General features: G+C 38.3%; 1 protein-coding gene across 2 annotated transcripts in view; it reads left to right on the forward strand.

Moving 5' to 3' along the window:
- Positions 1–13,351, forward strand: part of DIP2C (disco interacting protein 2 homolog C) — a 377,912-nt gene that overhangs the window by 201,422 nt on the left and 163,139 nt on the right. For both annotated transcript variants that reach the window (XM_084872178.1, XM_084872177.1), the window contains one exon: positions 1,518–1,628. In XM_084872178.1, coding sequence (XP_084728304.1) covers positions 1,518–1,628 — 111 coding nt within the window. The remainder of the gene's footprint in view (positions 1–1,517; positions 1,629–13,351) is intronic.

Raw genomic sequence — 13,351 nt, forward strand, 5'->3', positions numbered from 1 at the left:
CCGTGTTTCCCTGAAAATAAGACATCCTCCGAAAATAAGACCTAGCGCATGGAAAGATAAGACATTTCCTGAAAATAAGACCTAGCGCAACTTTGGGAGAAAAAATCAATATAAGACACTGTCTTATTTTCGGGGAAACGGGGTAGCTAGGTTGCTGCCACCCTTGGTGGGTGTGTACTAGAGGCAACTGGTTGATGCTTCTCTCTCACATTGTCATGTTTCTCTCTTTTTTCTTTCGCTCCCTCTCCTTCGTCCTCCTTTCCTCCATCCCTCCCTCCCTCTTTCCCTTCCTTTCTCGGTAAAATCAATAAAAAAGTCTCAGGTGAGCATAAAAAAGAGTGAGGTGCAGAAATCGCCCTAAGAGGAATTTAAATACCAGGAACAGATAGCTCCCCTGGAGCCATCACAGGAAACCAGGGACTAAACTCTGTTTTGGTAAATTGCTGTCTCTGGTTTCCTTTCTCTCAAGTATTACGGGTCCTTTTCTGAAGAAGTAGCAATTAATGTTTAGTGGGTAGTGCTTGGAATTTCTTCATTTCTGAGCTGTAGTGATTAATCTTTCCCGTACTTAACATTTATCTACATTGTGCCTTTACCACTCTAGTTCTGAAGTGTGATAGGCATGATGATTGCCAGATTTAGGTCAGCATTTGACCAGTACCCTTGGAATCATTTTTATCTGACCATGTTAACATTTTTGCTAATTCATCACAGTAGTGAAATATAATTTGTTCAATTGTTTAGCTTCAAATGGGACAAGATTCCAGAGTTAGAAATTTGGAATGAACAAAGATGGAAGCTTATTCTCAATCCTAGTTATCTGAATTATATTGTTAAGATATCCTATAAGATTTATTTTAAAATTATCTTTAATGATAAATGTAATTTTCTCAAATATTTCCTTACCACTTTCTATATGTTTATTATATAAAGATGATCATTACTTGATTCTGTGCTTTGGATTTCATTTTCTTTTTTAATCCAAACCCTAAATATTGCAGATGTTACTTGTGGCTTAGTTTACATTTTCCCCCATGACATATTAGACTAGGGGTGTCAAACTCAATCAGAGAAGGGGCCAAAATCTAAAATCCAGCCTAAATCGCGGGCCGAATGGTTTACTGAACAGTCATAAACTGACAATGTCATAAACTGACAGCGGAGTGCAGTGATGACAGCGCGGTGCGGGCCACATTGCAAGGCCTGGCGGGCTGGATTTGGCCCGCGGGCCTTGTGTTTGACACATGTGTATTAGACGTTTGTGATGTGCAGGAGCCTGTGCTGTTTCTAAAGGCTGTTGTGTTGGGTGTGAGTCTTGCCCTGCCCTGGATGCTTCTCCCTTTCCTGGTCACCGTCCATGACATCCCGGCCGGTGCCCACTCTCCTGTGAGCTCTAATTCCGCTGTGGGAATGCAGAGTCAGGGCTATACTCTACCAAAGTGATCTGCTCCACAAAATAACTATGCTCCAGCTGCCAAGGCAAGCCTCACCTTACTTTGCTATTTCCCTTAATCCAGGGGTGGATCAAGCTTTGCCGCCAGAGCGCCGGGCTCCCGTTACTCCTTCCTCCTCCTCTCGCTATCACCGCCGAAGGTCCTCAGGGTCAAGAGATGAGCGCTATCGGTCAGGTAAGGCACCAGTGCGGCGTGAGGTCTGCAGCAGCCATGTGTAGATGAGGCAGAAGTATGTGTCTTTGAATGTTCCTGTGATTGGTTGTGGTCCACAGATGGCTGCGTCCTTCCTCATACACAGATATTCTCTCCAGGGTACAAGTTAACATCCAGTAAAAGATCATGATTTTTACATTTTAAAAGACAGTGTTTGATAGAATTTGATAAAAATAAAAATAGTAACTTCTCATGAACCAAATTTTATTTTTTAGGTTCAGTTTGGTTTTAATTTTTATAATGTTGGTTGCTAGTATGATTTTTATTCTCTTTTAACCTCAATAGTTTTTCAAGTGCAATTTTCAAAAAAGAAATAAATCCTTAAACTTTTGTATGAAGCATCCATTAGATCGTCAAACTTCAGAGGGAAGGTGGGGGGATGGGCGGTAAGGGGGAGAGATCAACCAAAGAACTTGTATGCATGCATATAAGCCTAACCAATGGACACAGACACTAGGTGGGTGAGGGTATGAGTAGGAGGGAGGAGGAAGGTAATGGGGGAATAAGGACACATATGTAATAACTTAATCAATAAAGAAATGAAAAAATTACAGGGGCTTGTGCATGAGTTGGGATAAGAACCTCGTAAATACATACAAGTAAGATGACATGTAAAAGTGAATACCTCTGACTAAAAAAAAAATTTTTTTTTGTACGTTCTCTATTGTTTCCTTTGTGTTTTGTGGTGCTGTCTACAAGAGTGCTATCTTGGTAATTCCATTTCATTATAATCATCACTTGAACTTGGCTGGCTTGAATTTATTTCATTTATTTAGCATCAGAAAATTTACAATTAATATTTTAATTACTTTTGAGACATTTTTTCCCCCAACATCTAGATTAAAGTTGCTTTTACCCACTTCCCTACATATAATTTTTAAAAGAAAATTTGCGGTAAGTGTTGTTGCTGGACACCAGTATAGAGCACATGTATATTGCTGAAGATACTGATCCGAATTGGCAAGGTAGTTTCACAGACATCATCTCTCTTAGTTTTTATAACAAACAGGTGAAATGCTTATTACTATTCCATGTTACAGAAGAGGAAGCTGAGGCTGTGGCAAAGGTGGTAGCTCAGCTAGTTAGTACCAGGGTTGGGTGGGTCTATGTTTCTTGAATCTTTGTGTTAATGGGGGCTTATAAGATAAACCACCACCATTTCCTCTAAGGAGCTGTCAGACTAACTTCCTGGATGAAGGGGTAAGACAGCTTTGATGGTGTCAGGAGTAGCCATCTATACAAGCAAGAAGAATGGGCTGAAAAACGTGGAAATGCCAAGCGCAGCCTCACTGCTGCTCTCCCTGCTTTCTCAGTCCCTCCCAGGAGGCCTTGATGCCTGGTCAGTACCTGGGGGTGGAATGAAGGCAGGAGTTTGTTCCCAAATCCACCTTCTGTTTCTCAGAGGTATTTAACACATCAAGAACCAGCGCACATCAAGAACCCATCTTAGCCATTCCAGCATCTCAGAGGCCCTTTCAGATAATTAGGAGAGTAGAGGCATGCACTTGTACGCTGTCAGCTTACTGTGAAATTTTTCCGTTAACTCCTTTGTCTTGATACTGCTGCTAGTTTTATACATGCTCATACATACGTAGACACACACGTAGACACACACGTAGACTTGCATACAGTAGCCATACCTGTAGACCACATATGATGATGTGTTTACAATCTTTAGTATCTTAAGTTCTCACAGAAGCCAGTCCCCTGCTCTTATTTCCATCCTATAGGTAAGAAATTGGAATTTTAGTCAGGAATGTGATTACTAACGCTACTGCAGTGAGTAACTCATCCACAGAGGTCACAAATCTAGCTTTGCTTTCCCTGTCAGATGACTTCTTGCCACAAAGATTTTATCTCATGTCCATTTCTAATCTTTAACACTCTGTGTTAATTTTTATAATTTACAAGGAAATTAAATCCCAACAAGTCTGTCTTTCCTGATGATGGAGGGTGGGGCTGATAGACCCCAATGTTTACACAGCCTTTGATAAGGTGCACTGTGTTTTGCAGATCCTCCTAGTTACTTAGGATGGGTAGTCAGATAGTAAAAGTCTGAGAGAGGTTAGCACAGCAGGGATGGTAATTCCTTAGCTTCAGGTACCTGTCAGCTCACCTTTGCACATTACTTCCATCTTTGAGGATGGAAGAGGGGATTTGGAGAGCAGCACACTGGGGGATGGTGGGGCTACATAGGAGAATCAAGGGCAACTTCAGGAGTTATTTTTACTATTCAGTAGAAACATGGCCAGCATACCAGTAGTCCTCTGCAAAGGAAGTAGATCCATCTGGGTTCAGCCCACCTCAAGCCCTACATACTTTAGAATTACTCTTAACTCCTCACCCACATCACTGTGAGCGGGAGGAGCTGTGAGCAAAAGCTGCAGCTGCAGCTGCAGTTAGTGTTAGTCCTTTCTGGTTAGAGCTCCAGACGTGGATGTGAGCATTTGGTACTACTCCCGACCCCCCATCTCTGGCCTGCAGATTCTGACAGGCTCCTGACCTTGCAGCTTTGTCTCCTATAGGTGTCTCTCAAGACACCTGTTTCCCATATGTTCTATATAGTTTTGATTTTCTCCCTTAGTTGCTCTTTCTGCCCAGTCATTGGGAATTTGGGGCTCTAGGCCTAAGGTCAAAGTCTAGCACGACCCCTCCAATGGCCAGTGCTGTCCTGGAGCTCCGTCTCAGCACTTCACACCCAAGGAGTGTGAGAAAGTGCCCTTCCTGATCTGCTTAGTGCTAGAAAGCAACAGAGAATAAGCCACAGCCTCCCCCTCCTTAGGAGTTCACAGTCTGGGGGGAACCAGACCAGTGGACTGAAGGTTATAATGTGGTAAATGTTCCTGTGCAGTGTGGTCTCTGAGGGGGCTGTTCCCCTCATGCTTAGCTTCTAAATACACAGCTGGTGACACACCTGCTCAAGCACCCCAGCAGCTCCCATTGCTCTCAGAGGAAGAATCATGTCCCCATAATGACCCACCGTGTGTGGTTTCACTCCCATTTCTCCATGATCTTTCACGTATCGCTGCTCTGCAACCTCACTGGTGTCCTGGTTTTGAGGACAGATTATTGACAGAGATGTTTGATAGACATGGAGGTCTCAACCTCACTGGTTTTGAGCACACAGACACCTAACTGCTGCAGGGCTACTACACTGTCTGTTCTTCTGCCCCGAATGTTCTTTGCCTATACATACACACTGGTGGTTTCCTTACCTTCATTAGGTTTATGCTCAGGTGCGATTGCTTTTGTGAGGCATTCTCTGACACGATTTCATAGCACCTCACACACGATCCCTATGCTTCCCCATTCTATTCACTTGTATCCATTGCTGCCATCACCCTAGCACTTTATCGGTTATCATTTATCAGCCCACCTCCATGTCTATCAAACATCTCTGTCAATAATCTGTCATCCATCTATCATCTACCTACTTACCTATTTCAATCATCTGTATGCTTGTATTAATCATCTGCCTACTTGTCAATTTTATTTATCTGATCTATCAACCATCTACCTGCCTACCATAAGAATGTAAGATCTACAAAGACAAGATCTTTGTTCTGTTAATTCATGTATGCCAGTCACATAAAATGTTGCCTAGGTAACAGTTTTGGAAGGAAGGGAGATGAGGGACCATAGCACATTTGGGAGAAAGTAAGAAATTACATACAGAGATTCCGGATGTTAAGGTATCTTGTATACCATGCTTGGGAATTTGAACTTGATCCTGAAGATGGTAGGGTGCCACTTGAAGATTTTAGGCAAAGACATGACAGGAGCAGTCTCAGCATTTACCAGGGGTCCTCAAACTTTTTAAAGTGGGGGCCAGATCACGGTCCCTCAGAGAGCTGGAGGGCCGGACTATATGAACTACTAATTCCTACTGTAACACCTTGGCTGCGCTCACTGCCCAAAAAACCTGGCGGGCAGGATCAGACTCCTCTGTGGGCCGCATGTGGCCCGCGGGCCGTAGTTTGAAGACCCCTGATTTAAACATTACTTGGGTAGCACTGTGGAATATGGATTAGAAGTGGAGGAATTGCAAAGACCCTGAAAGCCTGATATTGATGCATGTCTAGGAGGTGAGTCAGTGCTGGTAAGATTTGAGATATGTTTAGAAGATAATAGCAATAGGACCCTAAGGCTGAATTAATGTGAGAGTGTGTGAGGGAGGGAACAAGGGGTGACTCTAGGTGTCTATGTGATACACCTGCATAGATGATGGTCTCTGGGTCTGCCTTTAGAGAATTAATCCTTTTATTCATAGATTAGAAATGGTGGAATTTGCCTCAGCTATTTATTTACAATGCAGTTGTAGAGAATACCTTGAAAAATTGTGTAGACATTTCTTAAAGTGTCATGCAAGACATGGAAAATATTATTACATATATACTATTTTAATTGTAAACATTTTTAAATATTAACTGCTTAATTTATATATGGGATAGGCCTATCCAGAGAATCTTTCCATGTGCTTGTGAATCTCAGCTGGGGGTCTCATATTCTCTAATCAATATCAAGCTCCCCGAGTCCACTCAGTATCATGACAACCACCCTAAAGAAAAGCTAAGGAGGACCCATGGATCATTATGCCGGCTCACTTGATAGTTTCACTTACCATTTTATTCTCTTCTATCTCCTGTTGTTAAATAATCAAGTCATGAGTGTTCTTATTTTAGACATTTCACTGATATGTTACTTTCTCTTACAGTATGAGCTCTTACATAATTTTAAAAATTGCAGTATAAAATCTTAGCTGATTTCAGTCTGTTGCCAGTGTACATGTTTCAGGACTTTCCGGTTTATTTTCTCCTGAGCCAGCGTGGAAGATTTAAGACATTCAAAAGGGAAAGTTTTGTGGCCCTCAGGAGATTTTTGCTCTTTGAATTTCTTTGACTACTTAACTTGCAGTAGTGTTCCTTTGGTTGCTTCAATGACCAAATTATATCAGCCAAGAAGTGATTCTATTATCTCTTAGTTAATTGACTTAATTAACAGTCAGTTTAGTCAACCGTATAGCCTCAAATTTAATCTCTCCTGGCAACATTTTTCCATTTCACTTCTAAACCTATGGCCTTACATCACGATGAACTCCTACTAAAATTCTTGATAAATTATTTTCTTTGGAAAATTAATTTGATTTGGAAAGTGAATGATGAACCAGTATCTATATATTAGGCACTTTCTTACTTTCACTTGATAAAGTCTAAATTAGAGCTTTAAAAATTCTAGGAATTTTTAAAAATCCCTTTTCTCCCCACCAAACACCCTAGAAAAGAAAGCTTTGAGGTTTGTGTTGTATCTATTCCAACCAAGACCAACTATGATACGGAAGAAAATTAGAACTAAAATTGAGCATACAATCTCCTAATATGTTAAAAATGATTCTTTTGTCCTTTTATGAACTAAGAAATGGTTTAAAAACCACACCTTATATTTTGCGTGCGCACATGGTCAAGGCAGCTGCCTCTCAGTGGTCAGCCACCCTGACCCATCCTCACGCTCATTCCTGGGAGAATTTCATGGAGCCCTGTCTTAGGCTAAGATGGTAAACTGAAGTAGTTCCAGGAATCTCATTACCCTTTAATAATGTCTGTGAGGTCAAACTATTCAGAATAACACTAACACATTGTTTGCCTTTTTTACTCTCATTTTTTCATGAACACACACTGGATTTTTCCAGAGGTTGCATGACATATGGTGATGTTATGATTCTAACGATTAGTGGAATCTGTGATTGTGAAGTCCTGTGTTTTAAAAGTTTTAAAGTTTACTTTCTAATATAGTAACTATGCAAATATTAATCCTACAAGCAAATGCTTTTAAGGGCTTTTGGCATTAGAAGTTTAAAGCATTCTTTGAGTCAAAAAGTTTGAGAACCATTGCTGTGAGGCTTGTAAAAACGTAATTTATTCTTTAAAAATTGAGAGATAATATGAACTAGAAACTTCTTCATCTGAATCCACCCCAAGACTGGTTTTATGCTGCCATGAGTTTAAAATCTGATTCGTGGCAATGCCCAGTTTCTGGGAATAAGGACCTGTGTCCTAATATTCACTCATTCAACAAATGTGCAAATAATTTTGTGTACTGAGGCCGAGTGATATAAAACACATTGTGTTTGCTTTTAAAGAGCTTATTTATCCTATAGTAATTTCTTAATACTATAATTCATTTTCTAGATTGAGGTTTTTCTTTCTCTAATCAGCTTGAACTTACTGATTTTAATGTAGTTCCTCACTCTGTAACCTGTGTTCTCTTTGAACAACTCAGTTTTCATAAATTTATTTATTCTAGTGTAAATTAGTACATAACATTTTCTTACATTAGCATATGAGAGAAGGATGTACTAAATCGGACTACACACTCAACTAAAGATTCACTGTGAAGGATAGACTCCTGACTAGAGCTACATTGTTTAACATGATGACCAAATCCACATGGAACTTTTCAAAATTTAAACTAATTAAAATTAGATGAAATTTATGGTTTCTTTTGCTTCATTAACCACTTTTTGGGCAAGTGGCTACTAGACTGGGCAGGGCAGATATGGGAGTCACCAGCAAAACAGAAAGCTCTCCACCGTGCTGTTCTAGGGCCGAAGTTGTATAAGGTAGTGGTGATGGCAGGGGATGCACTTAAGATCAAAAGACATGTTTGTCCAGAACTAATAAAACAAACTAAATCTTGATATCTGTATTTAGTCATTTAAAAAGAAATGGCACAGATTTGCATTTTAGAAATGTCAGTGTAGCAGAGCAAAAATATATAGGATAGATTGGTTGAGTTGGGATGCGTTCCTGGCTGGAATCAGGGACATGTTAAAGGGGCTGTTATATTTTATTTTTAATGATTTTTAGAGAGCCAGGAAGGGAGAGGGAGAGAAACATTAATGTGAGAGAGAAGCACTGATTGGCTGCGTCCTGCATGCTCTGTCCTCCTCCCTCACAAGGGATTGAGACCTCAACCCCGGCATGTGCCCTGACTGGGAATTGAATCAGCACTATTTCAGTGACAGGACGAAGCCCAACCAACTGAGACACACTGGCCAGGGTGAGGGTGTTGTATTTTAGGTGAAAAAAATATTCATCAAAATTTGTGTCATGTACCAAAATGGTACTTAGAAGTTGATAGCCTAAAATGTTTATATTAAGCAGAGATCTTGGACATTAAAAAAAAAAAAGGGATTTAAATTAAAAGGTAGAAAAGGAAAATCAATAAATTCTTAGAAAGAAGAAAAATTAATAAAGAGAATAAAATGGAGTAGAGGATACAGACTTGTTTTCTACTCCAGTAGTGGAAGCATGGAAGTCATCACAAGAGAAACTCTTAACAAATGGGAAGTTAATAACCTTTTGATTTATTAAAGAACTGAGGTCATTGTGCAAACTGCCACCCCAAAAAGGGGATGGGTAATGTAAGCAGAGGTGAAATCTCTAAGAAAAAATCTAAAGGCAGTGCTGGAAATAAAAAACATCATGATAGAAATGAAGAATAGCTCATCAGTAGACAGAAGGTGGGTAGGTCAGATTCTCAGATCTACATAAAGAATACTTGGAGATTAGACAATATACTTTAAAGAACACATGAATTAAGTCATAGAAAATTTTAAAACATCTTGGAAAGGAAATACTTTTTAAAAGGAAAAATATAAGTGATCAAAATGTGAGATGCAGCAAAAGCAATGCTTAAAGGCAAATGTATAACATCGAATGCATATGTTAGAAAAGAAGGAAGTTCTAAAATCTGTAATCAAAGCTTCAACCTCAAGAAACTAGGAAAGTAAGAAGAAATTAAATCCAAAGAAGAAAAGAAAGAAAAGTGGGAGGAGAGCAAATGAAATTGAAAATGCAAAATTAATAGTAAAAATGGAAGAAACCAAATGCTGGTTCTTTGAAAAGGTCAATATAATTAATAAACTTCTAACCAGGTTAAGTAATAAAACAATAGAGATGACACAAATTGCTAATATCAGAAATTAAAGCAACCATTACTATTGGTTTATTAGACCATAAAAGGATAACAAAGGAATATTACAAATAACTGTATGCCCACAAATTTGATAACCTAGATGAAATGGACCCCATTCCTTGAAAGACACAATCAACCAAAACACACAAGAAATAGACAACCTTAATAGGCCTATGTCTATTTTGAAAAAACACTAAAAATTAATAAACAATAAGCTTCCAGAACGACACACAAGACCTAGATGGGTTCACTTGCAAATTCTATCAAACAGCAAAGTAAGATATTATACCCATTCTTTATGTATTCTTCCTACAGATAAAAGCAAAGGGAATACTTCTAATTGATTCTGTGAGGCTAGCATTAACCTAAAACCAAAACTGGAAAAAGACATTACAATAAAGGAAAACTACAGACTAGTACCTCTCATGACAATAATATTTATACATACATATAAAATTACTCAACAAAGTATTAGTAAATGAGATCCAATATTGTATACAAGTAATTATGTACTACTACCAAATGGGATTTATTCTAAGTATGCAAGGCTGGTTTCACATTTAAAAATTAATATCCATCACATCAACAAACTAAAAAGAAAAACCACATAATCCCATCAAAATATGCCAGAAAACAAACCCCCAAAACATTTGACAAAATCTAACATCCATTGTGATAAAAATCTCTCAAAATTAGGAATAAAAGGGAAATTCCTCAATTTGATAAGAAGCGTCTACAAAAAAACAACCTACGGTTAACATTATACTTACTGGTGAGAAACTAAATTATTTCCCACTAAGATCAGGAACATGGCAAGAATGTTCTCTCTCCTTACTACTCTTCAGCATTGCTAGTATTACTAGAAGTTCTAGCTAATGTAATAGGTCAAGAAGAGAAAAGGAAAAAAAGTGTATACAGATTGGGAAGGAAGAAATAAAATTGTCTTTATTCACAGATAACATAATTGTCTTTGTAGAAAATGCCAAAGAATCAAGAAAACTGAAACTAATAAGCAGGTATGGCAAGCTTGCAAGATATAAAGTTAATATATGAAAACCATTCACTTTCTTACATACCAGTAACAAACCATTGGAACTTGAAATTAAGAACACGGTGTCATTTACATTACCATCAAAGAATGAAATACTTAAGTAGAGCTCTTAAAACTATAAAAATAATGAAAGAAATTATAGTTCTAAATAAATGGAGAAAAATTCTGTATGTGTGGATAGGAAGCCTCAATAAGGCCAACATGTCAGTTCTTCCCAATTTGATCTATAGATTCAATGCAATCCCAGCCAAAATCCCAGCAAGTTATTTTGTAAATATCAACAAACTAAAGTTCATATGGAAAGGTAAAAGACTCAAAATAGGCAATACAAATAGAACAATAAAATTGTAAGACTGACACTACTTGAAGACCTACTAAAAACTAGAAGTAGACAAGGCAGTGAGGTATTGGTGAAATAATAGACTAATCATTGGATCATATTAGCCCAGAAATGGACCCACATAGATATTATAGTCAACTGTTACTTGACAAAGAAACAAAGCAATTCAATGGAGAAATGATCATCTGGATCATAGAACTGGAACAACTGGACATCCACATGTTAAAAAATGAATATACCTTTAGCTAGTTTGGCTCAGTGGATAGAGTATTGGCCTGCAGACTGACAGGTCCCAGGTTCCAGTTAAGAGGCATGTACCTCAGTCTCTCTTACATCGATGCTTCTCTCTCTCTCTCTCTCTCTCTCTCTCTCTCTCTCTCTCTCTCTCTCTCTCTCTCTCTCTCTCTCTCCCCTCCTCTCCCCTCCCCTCCCCTCCCCTCCCTTCACCCTTTTACTCTCTAAAAATCAATGGAAAAATAGCCTGGAATGAGGATTAATTAAAAAAAAAAGGATCTAGAACAGATATTACAGCTTTTATGAAAATTAACCGACAATGGATCATAGATCTAAATGTAAAACAAAAAATTGTAAACATTTTAGAAGATAATATAGGAGAATATCTGTGTGAACTCAGGTTTGGTGATGACTTGTTAATACAACACCAAAAGCCATTAAAGAAAAAATTGGTAAGTTAGACTATTAAAATTAGAAACTTCTGTTCTATGAAAGACACAGTAAAGAGAATGGAAAGACAAAGCATAGATTGGGAGAACAATCTTTGCAACACTCATTTTTTATTAAGGACTGGCATCCAAAATACACAAAGAACTCTTAAAACTCAGAGTAAGGAAACAAGCAATCCAGTTAAGAAGTGAGCAGAAGAACTGAACAGATAGCTCACCAGAAAAGACCATAAATGGCAAGTAAGCACAGGAGAGATGCTCCACATCATATGTCGTTAGAGAACTGCAAGTTAAAACTACAGTGAGATACCACTGTCAGAATGGCAGAAATCCAGAACACTAACACCACATGTTTGCAGGGACAGCAACTTAGAAAGGCAGTTTAGTGGTTTCTTATAAAATTAAACATACTCTGAAGTACTTGAGGATCCACTCTGTGGAGTATATAATTGTCTGGCCTCTATGCTATGCACCTGAAACTAGTACAGAATAATTTTAATGTAAACTGTAATTGAAAAATTAAAGCCTGGTTGGTATTGCTCAGTGGTTGAGTGTCAACACATGAACCAGAAGGTCACAGTTCAATTCCCAATTAGGGCACATGCCTGGGTTGGGAGCTCAATCCCACTATGGGTCATACAGGAGGCAACCACTCAATGACTCTCTCTTTCATCATTGTTGTTTCTCTCTCTCCTTTCCTCTCTCTTAAATCAATTTAAAAAACTTTTTAAAACTAAATGTGGAAATCATTATAAAATAATAATAATAATAATAATAATAATAGCAGGCAATTAGGACTCACTGATACCTTCAAGAGTATTTACTCTTTGCACTCTTGATTTTGGTGTGAAATTCTATTTCATCCTGTATTATTTTTATTTTTTATTTTTTATTTTTAAATATATTTTATTGACTTTTTACAGAGAGGAAGGGAGAGAGATAGAGAGCTAGCAACGTTGATGAGAGAGAAACACCGACCAGCTGCCTCTTGCACACCCCCTACTGGGGATGTCCCCGCAACCAGCGTACATGCCCCTGACCGGAATCGAACCTGGGACCTTTCAGTTCGCAGACCGACGCTCTACCACTGAGCCAAACCGGTTTCGGCTCATCCTGTATTATTACTGAGACATTTACTGTGATTCTAATTTCTTTGATAGAGGGAGCTAGATTCTTAGAAAGCAATATTTTCCCTTAAAGTTTCTTCTTGTTGTGGTATTCAGCATTGTTTAAAACATATTGTATGTTCAATAAACATATAATGTATGAATGGCAAACAAAACAAAACCATAGACTAGACATACTCTTACGGAAGGATCCAGCAGCTGTACTCCTTGGTATTTACTCAAATGAACATCTAAAAATGTTCACACAAATGTTTAAGCAGCTTTGCCTATAATTGCTAGAATTTGAAAGCAACTAAGATGTCCTTCAAGGTGGATGGATAAATAAACTGGTTCATTTAGACAATGGAATATTGTTGAATTATAAAAAGAAATGAGCTACCAAGCCATAAAAAGACATAGAAGATCCTAAAGTACATATTATTCAGTGAAGGAATCCAGTCTGAAAAGACTACCTATTGTATAATTTCAATTCTATAACATTCTAGAAAAGGTAAAACTGTGGAGACAGT

This window comes from Pipistrellus hanaki, assembly GCF_964339955.1.
Source record: "Pipistrellus hanaki genome assembly, chromosome: 1".
Lineage (NCBI taxonomy): Eukaryota > Metazoa > Chordata > Mammalia > Chiroptera > Vespertilionidae > Pipistrellus > Pipistrellus hanaki.